Raw genomic sequence first — 15,450 nt, 5'->3', positions numbered from 1 at the left:
TGAAAAATAAAAATAATTTTGAAATTATAAATTCTTGTTTCATTGTTAGGCCGAGAACTTTTCAGACCACCCTCGTATATTAGCAGGGTTATACTATAAGAAACTGATGAAGCAAGGGACCTTGGCATAATGGTGGATAGGAATTTGAAGTTCAATGGGCAATTATCCTCTGAGTTGCACATACAACTCAGAGGATAATTGCGATGTTGAAGTAAACCTTCACACGTAAGGATAAGGAAGTCATTTTGTCTCTTTGTAAGGTCTTGATAATTCTGCACCTGGGTTATTCTGTGCAGATTTGGTTTCCCAGGTTCCAAGAGATAAAGAAGCAGTGGAAAGGGTGCAGATATAACCATTATAACTGGATTATGTGATCTAGATTATGAGGACAGATTGCCAGTATGTGTATTGCAGACTGTGGTTAACAGGAGAAAGAGGGGTGATATGATATAAACTGAATGGGTGTTACAGGATACTGTCTATAAAGAGCCAAGAGGCTGTTTTTCTGGTGGCATAAATTAAGTTAAGGGATAATAAATCCCTCATTATTTTAAAACTATCGGCGAGCCCAAGTTTTAATAATCACTTGGGTAGTACAACACAGGGCAACTCAGAGCAAAGGTGGAGCAAGTTCCATCACTATCCTTAATATTCTCTCATAATGTAAAATGCAGCTCCTAGGAGATGTATTACTGTTTTACATTATGAGAAGAGGTCACTACCCAGACCGGTTTCAACCCTTTTTAAGGTCTCATCAGTGAGTAGGTAGACCCGATAGTTCTTCAGCATGAAACTCTTAGATTTCGATCTTCGAGTTTCTATCTGGTTTTAAAATAATAAGGGATTTATTATCCCCTTAACTTAAGGATACTGTCTGATGAAAAGTTTTCATTATACAGAAGGTGAGGAGTGGAACACTGGAGCATCTATGGAAGATACGTTTGTTTGCAGTCAAGAAAAGGGTATGCACTAGGTTTTTCTCTTACTGAAAAGTGAACGTGTGGAATAGTTTGCCTTTAGGGGTAGTGAGCGCATGCAGTGAATGAATTTAAGGGAAGGTATGGCAGCTGGTTTGGGTGATTTCAGCCTCTCTTGATGATTCCTTCACTCTCAAGAGGTCTCAGATATTAATAATAATAATAGTAATAAATGTGAAAGAGATTTTTCATAGAATGGGAGGAAATGAACATAACAAAAAACTGTGTGTTTACTGCAAGCTGTATAAGGGACGTGAGGAACAGGTTCTTTGCATGGAAAATAGTTGGTAAATAGAGTGCATTGCTTGAGAGTGTGGTGAGTGTTGAAATGGTGATTGAGTTTAAGGCACCATGCTCAATTTTTTTTCATGTGATAGAATCCCTCTCATGATAAAAAGCCTTTTGGCTACATGAAGATTTAATGTTAATAATAATAATTTAAGAAATATAATTTTGGATGTGAGTTTTTATAATTTTGACGACAAAGCATTATTTTTCTATATTTTTTAGATATGTAGTTGTGTTGGAAATATTTCGCAACCATGCACACACGAAGGATGCCAAACTTCAGGTAGCACTTGCAGAACTCCCTTATCTTAAGTATGTACTGTATATTTGTTATTGAAATGCATTATGGTTGTATATTTTTCTAATATGTTCTCTCATTTAACAAAGAAGTCAATTTATTTATTCATATAGAGTTTTCCTCCCTTTTTCTTCCCCCGTCCCTATTGGGGCAAGTTGAGCCCCCTTGTGGGAGTTAAGTATTTATGGCTGTAGATCCGTGTGTGTGTTCACGGGGCCGGTTTGCCTGCTTATGGGATGGAAAATGCCAGATAAACTGGCGGAAAAACCCTACTGCCCGCATCCAAGACCGGTTAACTTGGCTATGGCTGAGGCAGATCCTCAAATTCCTCACGTCTTGACGGGAAATCGAACCTGAGACACTCCTTCCCCAGTCATATGATTGCGAAGCGCAAAGTCACTAGGCTAACCACGTGGTTAAAGAAGTCAATATAAGCATGTCACTATGTGTTAACGTTAGATATTTTCATTAGTATTTAAAATTTAACATTTAAACTACAAATTAATTGCCTAAACTCAGAACCATGCTACATGTTAGATGGTTTTATTATCTATCTATATGTTCACTGGCCATCCACAGATGCTGTATGGTCACTCCGATGTTCAGTGATGTGCCACACCACGCCTCGCCATGTAGTCCTGTGGTTTGCTTTTCTGGAGATTTCAACTCTCTGAAGATTAGTTGTTCCACACACACACACACCATCCATCCATCTCATTAATACTCTACCCCTTCCTCATTTTCCATGAACTTTACCTTCTATTACTGTTCTGAGAAGTCCTCCTTCCATCCTTTCAATGTGTCCAAAATATTTTAACTTTCTTTTGTCAATATCCTTAAGGAGCCTTAAAGTTCTACTGATCTTTTCTAACACCTATTCATTTGTACGCCTTTCAGTATATGATATCCTCAACAGTCTTCTGTAGCACCACCACATCTCAAAAGCAGATATCCCTTTCTCATCTGGCTTCTTTAGTCCAGATGAGAAAGGGATATCTGGATGAGAAAGGGATATTTTCCAAGTCTCACATCCATAAGTCGCTGTTGAAAAAACAACTGCATCCAAAAGCCTCAACTTTGTTCCCATGGAGATAGATCCATCCTTCCAGATTTTAGACAGGTCTCTGACTGTTGTTTTAGCCATTCCTAACCTTTTTCTGACATCTTCTGAACAGCAATTCTTCACATTAATAATGGATCCCAGGTACTCAAACTTGCTGACTTCCTCAGTTCTTTTTCCATTAAGGTAAACTTGTTTCTCAAGAGCTTCCCTGTTTGTATTTCCTTTGAGAACCATAATCTTTGTCTTGCTAGGATTTAGTTGAAGTCCTCTGTTATTACTGATCTTGTTAACTTTGTCAAGAATTTGTCCTAGTTCTTCCATGTCATTACAAAGGAGTACTGTATCATCAGCATACCTCAGATTACTGATCAATCTGCCTCTTATCCTCATTCCTGTCTTGAGCTTATCCAATGCTTCACGCATGATGTCCTCCGTATATATACTAAACAAGTGAGGAGAAAGTAAACATCCTTGCCTTACTCCTTTTCCAACCTGAAGCCAACCAGTCAATCCAACACCTGTTTTTATTATGGCTTCTTGCTCCCTGTACAAGTTGGCTATCGACCAGATAGAGTGTTGAGGAAAACCCATTCTTTTCATTACTTCCCACAGTTTCACATGCTGAACACAGTCAAAAATTTTAGAGAAGTCTAAGAAACACATTACCAGAGGAAGTCTAAATTCTTTATATTTTTCTATGATTTGTCTAAGGCAAAGATCTGATCTCTGGTGCCCTTACCTCTCCTAAAACCTGCTTGTTCCTCGGGCATCTCTGCCTCAACTTTGGCCTCAATCCTATTTAGCATGATCTTCAATAAAATTTTGCTTGCATGAGATACTAAACTAATAGTTCTATAGTTGCTGCATGCTTTCATATCTCCTTTCTTATGTACTGATATGAAAACAGACTTCTTTCAGTCTCTAGGCCTTGATCCTGTCTCCCATATCCTTGTAATCAATCTATGCAACACTCTTATCCCTCCATCCCCTGTGGCCTTAATTAACTCTGCTGGGATTTCATCTGCACCTGGTGCGTTATTGCTGTTAAGCTGCTTAACTGCTCTTTCAACTTCATGCCCAAGTCGAGGAGGTTCCAAATCGAAATTTTCCTGGTGAGAGGGTTCTTCCACATTTTCTTTATCCACTCTACTGTACAGTTCCTCACAGTATTCTTTCCATCTGTTTTCGATTTCCATTTCTTCTGTTAGTAATGCTCCATTCCCGTCTTTGATGACATTCAATTTGGGCTTAAAATTTTGCTTTAAGTCACGAACTAAATAAAACATCCTTTTATAATTGAGCCTCCTTATCTGGAACTCTATCTCTTCACATTTATTACTATAGAACTTTTCCTTGTCCTGCTTGATGGCTCTTCTGACTACTCTATGTATTCTCTTATATTCTTCAGTCCCTGTGTCTCTTTGTTTTTCCAACCGCCTTCTTTTGATTAGTTCCTATGTTGAATTTGATTTCCATGGGTCTCTTGGTCCTCTTATTGGAACGAGATACTTCTTGACTGTATCCTGTATTATCACCTTGATTCCATCCCAAAGCATTTCTGGTGAGTTCTCCTTATTTGTCTCCAGAAAATCATCCAACAGAGTTGATGCTTCTTCTGTGAATCCACTAGGAATTACTCTAACATCCAATCTAGTGGAATGTGCCTGTTAGTCTTACTTTGGCTCTTACTAGCTAATGGTCTGTACCACAATCTGCTCCAGGATAAGTGTACACATCAGAGATGCTTGTTTCCACCGCTGGAGAGCCAGGATGCAATCAATCTGGTGCCTTGACCCATCAATGTTAGATATCCAAGTATAGATCCGTTGTGGATGTTTCTGGAAGTAGGTATTGGTAATAACTAATCTGTTAGCATGGTGCAAATTGCAACAGTCTTTCACCACGGGTGTTACGTTCACCTACACCAAACATGCCACACTCCGACCTAACTCTCATACTCTTTCCCACTTTTGCATTTAAGTCCCCTAAGATGTAAAGCATGTTTCTCCTTGGTAGGCAGTCCAAAACAGTTTGTAAGTTTTCGTAGAATTCCTCACTCTCTTCTTCAGGCCTATCCGCATGGGGTGCATAAAGTATCACTATTGATGTAGTAGGCTGAGCCCAGTACCGTCAACAGGGTGTACCATAGAGGCAGCCTGCCTCACATAGCTGCTTAATAAGGGCGCTTGTTCAACCGTATTACGGCAACAAGATATTTTACAAAAATACCAGTGTTTAGTTTACCAAATAAAAAAGGCACCATTTCCCATTGAAAGTTAAAAATGTGCTTATTATATTTTATTAATAAAAAAAATTATAGTCATACATACTAAAACTAAACATTTTAGAACCCACTTATTATCTACTTAAGGAAACAACCCATAAAGTGTCATACGATGTGAATTTCATAAACTTTTTATAGTCTAATAGGGGGATCACCCCCCCCCCCGGTGCCTACAGCTCCTAAACCCATGTGTTCCAGACTGGTAGGCCAGTACTCCTTGAATTCTGATGACTCGAATTTTGAACACTCGACACCAAGGGTAGTCCATGAGTGTCTAGTCTTGAAGGGGGGATGCCGCACCCTGGTGCCTGCGGCTCCCAACCCTTGAGTTCCTGACTGGTAGGCAGGTTCTCCTTGAATTCTGATGACTCGAATTTTGAAGACTCAAAAGGGGGGGTACTGCCCACCTAATGCCTAGGTTAGTCTCTGAGTGTTGAGTCTTCAAAAGGGGGCTGCCCTCCCTGGTGCCCAACCACCAGAGTTCCGGACTGGTAGGCCTGTTCTTGAATTCTCATGACTCGAATTTTGAAGACTCGAAAGGGAGATTCCCCTCCCCTGGTGCCTACGGTGCCCCCCCTGAGTACGAGACTGGTAGGTCAGTTCTCCTTGAATTCTGACGACTAAAGAGGGGATACCCCCCCCCCCCCCCGAGTTCCAGACTGGTAGGCCGGTTCTCCTTGAATTCTGATAACTCGAATTTTGAAGACTCGAAAGGGGAGGTTTCTGCCCCCAGCGCCTAGGATAGTCCCTGAGTGTTGAGTCTTCAAAAGGGGGCTCTGCCCTCCCTGGTGCCCAACCACCAGAGTTCCGGACTGGTAGGCCAGTTCTTGAATTCTCATGACTCGAATTTTGAAGTCTCAAAAGAGAGATTCCCCTTCCCTGGTGCCTACGGTGCCCCTCCCCCCCTCGAGTATGAGACTGGTAGGCCTGTTCTCCTTGAATTCTGATGACTCAAATTTTGAAAACTCAAAATCTGGCACCTACGGCGCCCAACCCCACAGAGTATGAGACTGGCAGGCCGGTTCTCCTTGAATTCTGATAATTCAAAAGGGATGCCCCCCCCCCTCGAGTTCCAGACTGGTAGGCCGGTTCTTGAATTCTGATGACTCGAATTTTGAAAACTCAAAACGGGATTTCTGCACCGCCCAACCCCACAGAGTTCGAGACTGGTAGGCCAGTTCTCCTTGAATTCTGATGACTCAAAAGGGGGTGACCTCCCCCCACCCATCCCCGAGTTCCAGACTGGTAGGTCGGTTCTCCTTGAATTTTGAAGACTCGAAAGGGGGATTTCTTCCTCCCAGCACCTAGGGTATCCCCTGAGTGTTGAGTCTTCAAGGGGGGGGGGGGGGCTCTGGTGCCTATGGCACCCATCCCCCGAGTTCTGGACTGGTTGGCCATTTCTCCTTGAATTCTGATGACTCGAATCTTGAAGACTGAGGGTAGCCACAAGTTTCAAAACTTTTCAAAAAACGTGACATAAAAAGGCTCATCATTTTATATATATAGGATATATATATATTAAATTATGTTACGCATCGCCCTGATATTCACGTTGGAGCGATAAATAACTCACTTCCCTTTTTAGAACAGCAGCTATACTGCAGAAACATGAAAACCAATTAGTTTTATCATGTCACTGAATAAAGTTCACAGACATTTGCAGACATAATAAATTTAGTTTAATCCTTTATCCAAGTGTGAGCAAACAAAGTTTGCACCTGAAAATATCTTCAGGACTGGGGTAGTACAACACCGGGAAACTTGTAGCAAAGATGGACCAAGCTAACATCATTCTTATCTCAGTATCTCCCATAATGCAAAACATATCTAATTGTAGATATGTATAATGTTATGCATTAAGGGAAGGGCCACTACCCAGACTAGTTTCGACCTTTATTGAGGTCTCTTCAGTGGGAGCCAGGCTCAGAAATGGAGATACCAGGCAATGGTGAGGTCATCTTTACCTAAAGGAGTTGCCAAAAGGTGTGCCATCTTTTTATTAAATTACTCTGGATTTAGAGAAAGATGTTGAAAGTTTATTTTTCACTTGGTTAGACTATAATAAATTTAGTTTTATCCTTTATCCAAGTGTGAGCAAACAAAGTTTTGGCGCAAACTTTGTTTGCTCACACTTGGATAAATGATTTAACTAAATTTATTATAGTCTAACCAAGTGAAAAATAAACTTTCAACATTTGCAGACTGTGTAATATATTTCTCAACAAATAGTTCAATTAGAGAGAACTGGGATAAAAATGGTACTAACTAATGAATCACATCCCCTCTCCCACAGAAACTGCTGTATAGACTCAAGCAAAACCATATGTTGCCAGTGCAACATATGGTTTTGCTTGACACTACCCTGTCATGAACATGTTAAAACTAAGAAATATATAGTGAATGTATTTCAGATATTATGGAAATCGGTTGAAGAGAATTAGCATTTTAATTCAATTGTCAGCTTGCTTTTTGTTTGGGTCCTGCAATCTTTTGTTAATACTGCACCGATCATATACTCTTTTTCATTGCTGCTCTTTCTCTACTGCCTACAATCGCACACATCTTTCACTACTCATTAGTAATTTGTCAAGGATTGTTCATTATGTATCTCAAGTTTTAAATTACTGGTAATTTTTGCTTGACATAATGGAAAAGAAGATGATGCTATTTGGGTAGATAATTTTGACATTGCACACAAGGAAGCTACTCTCAAGGCCAGGAGAAGTGATGGCGAATAGAAGCTTCTTGGTAAGTCATACCCATTTTCATTTTTTTTTCTGAAAACTTTAGTTTCCGAAAATCCCTGCATGTATCATGCACTAAGATTTTTTTGCTTTAATTTTGGGGAAAAAATGCGAGTTGTATTCGAGTAAATACGGTAACCTTTTTAGCTTTCAAGTCTGGCAGGCCAGTTCATTGGTTAAAGACTGGATTTATAAAATGCACAAAAAAGAGAGCAATATAGCAGATATAGAAATAAGCAATTTCACTCCTCTCATTGATGATAAATTATTTATTTACCCTATATATATAAAACGATAAGCCTTTTTATGTCACATTTGTATGTCACGTTTTTTGAAACATTTTGAAACTCAGGGGCTACCCTGAGTGTCGAGTCATCAGAATTCAAGGAGAAACGGCCTACCAGTCCGGAACTCGGGAGTTGGGCACCGTAGGTATTGGGGGGGGGGGGGACAGAACCCGCTTTCAAGTTTTCAAAATTTGAGTCCTCAGAATTCAAGGAGAACCAGCCTACCAGTCTGGAACTCTGGGGGTTGGGCACCATAGGTGCTGGGGGGGCAGTACCCCCTTTCGAGTCATCAGAAATCAAGGAGAACTGGCCTATCGGTGTAGGACTTTGGGGATTTGCCGCCAGGGGTGCGTAACCCCCTTTTGAGTCTTCAAAATTCTATGTCATCGGAATTCAAGGAGCCAGCATACCAGTCCGGAACATGGGGATTGGGTGCCGTAGGCACCAGGGGAGCATATCCACAGTATTAAATAAAAATGTATAGTATGTTTATAAATTGTGTTCTATTAAAAATAAATCTTTTTTTTTTTTTGTTTCAATGTACATCTAAATTCAAATAAAACAGACATTTACAATGAAATATATTTTTATTTATTTATTATATTATTATATTGATAAGGTACTCAGTAATAATGAAAATTGAAGAAGGGGTACACGGAGAGCTGAAGTTTGAGAAACACTGATCTATCCAAATATTTTGTCTGAAACACAGGTGTATATTACGCTGTTTGCTTACTTTCATTCTGCTTCGAAATTGGATGGACAAAACAGCGTGATATGCACTTCTTACATTTTTTTCAGCGTCATTTCAATTTTGAATGTGAAACATATTGAAAGTATTGTGTATTCTTTGTATAAGTGACTTTGGACAGTTTTTGACTGATTTTGTCTACTTATTTTTGGATTTTTGATAGACAAATAAAATTTTAAAGATAAGTAGCTTATAAATTATAAACATATTAATCAGAGGCACATTTTGCTAAAATGCTAAAATCGCTCATTGGGCAGCATACTTTGCGGCTTACATTGCCCTCGTTAATTATAGTTTAACTTGATCAGATTTTCAAATTATTGTATTAATTAATTATTTATAGTAAGAATCCGTAGAAGGCAATTGTTTTAAATCGATTTTTTTAAAATAAGATTTTATTGTTTTAAAACTCTTAAAAATAATAAATAAATTAATTCAAAATTAATAATTTATAGGAAAAAAAATAATTTATCAATATGAAATTTATTATCATTTAGATGAGTAATTTGAAAGAGAAAAAGTTATCGGGAGCTGCTTTTCTCAAAAGGAAAAGAGAAAAGGAAGAGCAAATAAAGAAAGCAACAAGCGATATGAGGAGATTTGGAATTTTAAAGAAAGACATCAAAGAGAACGAGTTTTCAACAGAACAAACACCAAAAGTTACAAAAGATTCTATCAAACACCAAAAGCAGCTTCTACATCCTCATCCACCAATACCAACGATTCCTCTGCATCAGCCACTGATACTGACTAATTACCATTTGTGGTGATTTCAAAAATGATGAGGTAAAAGATGATAGCAACAAACAGGAATTATGAACAGATGATCCAATTAAAAATCAAGATTATTTTATTGAAACTGATCCTTAGGATTATAAATTGAAACTACAATTTATACTCCTAACAATGGAAATTTTCTAAAAATTGTAGAACTTTTCACATTGTTCGATGAAGTTATGAAGCATCATTGATACTATAACCAAAAACAAACAAAAATATTGTCAAGTTCATTTGGATCCTGAAATACAAAATCGATTAATTCAAATCATGACAGAGAAAATAAGAAGTAAAATAATAAGTGATATTAGAAAGCCAAATACTATTCCATTATTATAGACTGCACACCAGATGCCAGCCATACTGAACAAATGACTGTTATAATAGGATACATTTGCTCAGAAACAGGGAAAATATGTGAAAAATTCATGATAAAACAGGACTTGGATTGAGTGATAAAATTATAAAAGAATTAGAACAATTGAGTATCAATATAGAAGACATACGTAGACAGAGTTACGATAATGGCGCTAACATGAAGGGACAAGAGAAAGGTGTAGAAACTCGCATTTTAAATATAAATCCCCGTGCATTTTACATCCCATGTAGTGCTCATTCTCTCAATCTTGTTAATGATGCAGCTAAAAGCAACGTTGACACTGTATCATTTTTTGAAATAATTCAACAACTATTCAACTTTTTTTCTGGATTGACGAACAGGTGGGAGGTTCTTTTGAAACTCGAATTGCAGCAATTAAACCAATTCGATTTCAATTCTGTGAAATTTATGATTCACTCGTGGAAATATATGAAAATCCTCAATTTGACAGGTTCCACCAGTAATGAAACAAAATACACTGCTCGTGCTCTTGTTGAAAAAATCACTTCATTTGCAGCATAATTATTTGGTATGAGATTCTATCATTAATAAACCTAGTGAGTAAAATGTTGCAAAGTGTAAATTTAAATATTGGCCATGCCTTAGAACAGTTTGACACCATCCTGAAATTTTTAACCAATTATAGGAAAAACAGATTTCAACAAATGAAAAAACTGCAGCTGAAATTGCAGAAAACTTTGATGTACCACTGGAATTTCCTCATGTGAGAATAATAAGAAAAAGAAAAACGTTTTCCTATGAGAGGCATGATGAGCCGCAAGCGACGCCAGAAAAACTTTTTGAAGTTAATGTTTTTAACATCATAATTGATACATCTATAAATAGCTTACAAAATCGATTTGAACAGCTGAGATTGCACAATGATCTATTTGGATTTTTATATAATATAAATAATTTACATAACTGGAGTGCGGACAAAATATTAAACCATTGTAAAGACCTGGAAATTGCTGTGAGCAGTGGCAAAACACATGATGTAGATACAATAGATTTATTTGAAGAAGTAAAAATTCTCTCAAAAATAATACAAGAGAAAAGTGGTCCCCACCAAATTTTATCATATATATATATATAACCAAAATTTTGTAGAAATTTATCTCAATGTAACCACCACCCTAAGGATATTGTTAACAATTCCTGTTAGCGTAGCAAGTGCAGAAAGAAGTTTTTTGAAGGTTAAACTCATTAAAAATTATTTGTGAACAGCAATGACCCAAGAAAGATTGGTTGGTCTAGCAACTATGTAGATAGAGGCTGACATAGCTCACAATTTACATTTAGAAGTGCTTGTAAACAGTTTTATTGTGTGGTATCCCCAAAGAGCAAACATTTAATTAATATTATAATGTAATTGTTTTGCATTAATGTTTGTTTTTTAATTTAAAAAAATAGCAATTAGAGATTTTCTTATATTTTTGTGTTATAACCTGTCAGGGGTGATATTTAATTTTTGCCTTAGGGTGCAATCTAATCTGGCGACTGCCCTGGCTGAGCCTTAAGTCTAATAGAAAGTATCCTATCATTAATGGGGTTATACCAAGAAGGCTTCTTGCCTGAGCTGTCTTCTGTATCACAGCTACTCCATGATGTTTTGAGTCACCACTTGAGTAAATAACTAGCTTACCATCCTGTCTTTTGAAGTGACCTTCTCCATTCCATCTGGTCTCTGTAATTCCCAGGATGTCAATCTTATACCTATCCATCTCTTTACAGACAATCTCAAGAGTGCCGATCTGAAGACCTTGAACATTCCACGTGCCAATGTAAAATTCCCTTCTAAGATTAATCTTATATCTCTGTGTTGCTCATTCACAATATCACTGATTTTTGATGGAGACTGTAATTACTTCTCGAACAGGACCTTCCTAAGCCCTGAACATGGCTATTATTCTGCACAACAACCGATGCAGCATGAAATGCATTATAAGGCACAACCATATTAGCAATTTGGAGTAATGTCACTGCAAGAAGAAAGTGTTGCAAGGGTTGCAGAGGCCCTTTCCATATGAGAAGAGGTGAAATAGCAAAATAGGAAAGATTCATCCCTAGCCCTCGAATACTCTAATAGCATTGGGGGGGGGGGGGAGCAAGAAGAAAAGAAACAAGGGAGGGACCAGTTTACAGATAATATAACAGCTATATATTACATGAAGTAAGGCATAATCCAGCATCAGGTACCTCGGGTTTGCTGCCCGTACTCACTAAAGTGAGCCCTTGAGGTAGATGGTTTATTTTGAGATCAGGAATTTATTGGTTTACCAAGAGTAATAACCATTGTTTATTTGCAGATTTCACAGCCATTCAAAGAAATTTTTTTTAATTTCAGGATTTTAGTTTTCATAATTAAATAAGAAGATTATTTCTCATGGTTGTAATTAGCAAGAAAAAAAATCTATGTTTGAATGGAATTTGTAAAAATTTTCTTTATTTTGCTAAGTGCTAACACATGCTAAAAACATCGTGTACTTTTCCTGATAAAAAATGAAACACCATCACATCACTAATCAGTAAACTATTAATAAAATATGTTGAAAGATAGACAACATTAAAAGAAAGATAAAAGAAAGAAAGAAAGGAGATATTACAAGATCATGATCTAGTTTGACTGCCTTAAAGACAGAATCATATTAAGCAAATCAGAGTAGATAATATGAGCTGACACTATATATTATCATCTTTGTTTATACTGAAATGCAGACCCACATTATACCATGCCCCATTCAGAGTCCAGTCCGAAAGAACAGGATTGCTAGCCCTTATTCCCCATAGCCCACTATGTCTTTTAATTGTGTGTGTTCTCTGATTGGTTTAGTTATGTAGGATGAAAAAATCATGTCATCTTTTTATGAGATTGGTAAACTCACCTTCATTGAAAAGCTCTATGCAAGTTCTTCATGTCGTTGATGGGATTTGAAGCCAGGCGAGTCTTTCTGTAAAAATGCAGATATTCTCTCAACTGAACCATGAAAGCTTCAACATTCATTAATTACTTAATGCAGGACTCTATATAGGAAGTTAATATTGGAATATTATGATGAACTGTCATATTATCCTATGCACTCCCTTAAATGTACATTCTAAGAAACGATATGATAATTAAAGAAAGGCCATTTTTACCAATAAATGTTCCTAACCTAACATCCAACATTTCTTATATTTTCATAAAAAAAAAAAAAGAAGTAATAAAGTTCAAAACAAAACTTAATCATTATAGAAAGTATTAAATTAACTTATTTCATTTTTATCTACTATTAATATTTATTAATGTTAAGTAATCTGGATGTTAATAAGACTGTGGGACTGAATGAGATACTGTTGTGTCGTCCCCTTCTGTTTTAAAGCCCTTTCTATCGCTTGTAAGCATAAATCACAATAATTCCTACTTATTGCTTTCAAATTACCCTTTTAATATCATTTATCTTTTAACTTCTATATCACTATGCTTATTACTGGTCGAAATCCCTGACGAGAGTCAAGCTGTTGTTTTGTGAGACAAAGAAATGCAAATGGCGGAGGCCTATTTCTTTGTCTCAGTGCTGGTTCCAACTCCTTAATTAAACTCAGAGAAAATTTATTTATTTATGCTGCACCACCCTGAATCTTAGATTATACAAAGCATGTATGATCAAGGAGTTAGAATCCAGTCAGCATTCACTCTTGTCATTTATAATTTTTAAACTTGCAGTCATGACCTGATAATGTCTAATTTTCCTGCCTTTCGAGGTTCACTATATTTTATGAGCAAGTGCAGTAGGATCTAAGTACAGGCAAGACAACATTTATAGTTAAAACATTTTAATTGCAAGTAGAATACATATAATACAGTTTGAGACACTGAGTTAATCATTCAATAGAATTTAGGTACAGCATTAGTACTCTTACATACAGTTATTTATCCTTTCCATAAAATTCTATCTGAGAAACCTAATTAATAACATTTATCACTTAGTCTCATTGTATCACTCTACTCAATCAAATCTCATTTAATATATATCAAGTTTCATTCACAATCTTCTCTGACAAATCTTATTCAATTTACATATATCTCAGGCCTAATTAAGAACTCTAGTATATATCACTCTCTCTCAAGGTGCTTTCATGAAACAGTATTCTTTTTTCTTTCTTAAATCTATCACTTAACAGTTCAGAGAGTCTCTAGTAGCACATACAATAAATCTTCTTATTCAATTCCATTAGTTAAAAGACATAAAGTTTTCACCTTACCAATTTGCTGGTATCTCGTCAGATATCTACCTACATTGACCGCTTCACTTCACACTTTACTGGATACTCTTTATGATCTTCCTCTATTACTACATATTGGGAGATTTCTGTAGTTTTCCACTATCATGATCTGCTGGGCTTTTGTTTCTGACTGGTAAGTTCCCTTGGTCATTTGGTCGTAACTTCCTCGAACAAAGGAAACCCACGTGGAGGCTCCATACCAGCCGGACTTCCGAGGCACAAGAATACAGCAGCAGGAAAACGTCTAAAAGCCTTGTTTGCAGCGTTACCGCTCCTTTTAAACGGCGTGCCACTTTTCTCATTCGTCATCTGATATGTACGTCATACGTTCTTTACGTCACACGGCACCAAGCGCCGCTCGTGGAATCCTCTCATAACTTTCGTAGCATCATGGTTGAAAGGGGGGGGCACCATGCTACATAACAGATGTATCTGTACTCTCACTATGTGTTTCCAAAGTCGGCCATTTCACATTTTGGTTATTATCTCTCGCCCAGCAAATGGTTAGTTATTTACATAGCATCTGAGACTAAGCAGCTATGCACCAAAATATAATGAAATTTCACATTATAAAGTAAGATAAGATATAAAACTTTTTTATACAAGTGCTTCTACATTTCTGATAAATCATTAATTCTTTTAAGAGAGTGATAACGATGTTAAGTCCGAGTGAAACATAATTTTCTTTAATGTTTTGTTTCACTCCGACTTAACAATACCACCATGTATATTACAGGAATGTGTAAAACTGCTGGCAGTGCCTCTAGACTTTATTCAAAATGAGTCTGGAAACAGGGCTAGCTTCAGAAGAGTGAAAAAGAAGGAAACCATGTAATAGGAAATTGGTGGTGGGAGGCATTAGTGTCTAATTTATAATTGGCTAGCATGTATATCAGGTGTAGTGGTGAAGGTGTTAGAGAGTCTGGTTACAGACAAAATACATTGATCCTGGATTGATCAGAATGGAAATCTTTCAAGATAGAGAGCAGCATAGGTTTGTTAAGGAGAAATCTTGCTTTAATGTAAATGCAACCAAGTTGCTTAGTTGCATTTTATAATAGTGTAACTAGCATATTGACAAAGGAGATGCTTATGTTGTAATTTATCTGAACTTTGCTAATGTGTTTCATAGAGTGCCACATGATAAACTGCTGTTGAAATTGAGCAGGATAATCAGTTGGTATCATGGTTACAATGATGGTTCTTGCTTTAATGTAAATGCAACCAAGTTGCTTAGTTGCATTTTATAATAGTGTAACTAGCATATTGACAGAGGAGATGCTTATGTGGTAATTTATCTGAACTTTGCTAATGTGTTTCATAGAGTGCCACATGA

At 37.0% G+C, this 15,450-nt stretch overlaps 1 protein-coding gene across 1 annotated transcript in view; it reads left to right on the top strand.

Moving 5' to 3' along the window:
- Positions 1 to 15,450, top strand: part of LOC150092567 (GTP-binding protein 6) — a 203,553-nt gene that overhangs the window by 58,406 nt on the left and 129,697 nt on the right. The window contains exon 3 of the mRNA XM_090414235.1: positions 1,488 to 1,577. Coding sequence (XP_090270361.1) covers positions 1,488 to 1,577 — 90 coding nt within the window. The remainder of the gene's footprint in view (positions 1 to 1,487; positions 1,578 to 15,450) is intronic.

The sequence above is a fragment of the Typopeltis vanoorti genome, chromosome 25, assembly GCF_054136105.1.
Source record: "Typopeltis vanoorti isolate ZY-2024b chromosome 25, IOZ_Tvanoo_1.0, whole genome shotgun sequence".
NCBI classification, from domain to species: Eukaryota; Metazoa; Arthropoda; class Arachnida; order Uropygi; family Thelyphonidae; genus Typopeltis; species Typopeltis vanoorti.
Note: the sequence above shows the minus strand (reverse complement) of the source record. Positions and strands in the feature narration are given on the sequence as shown.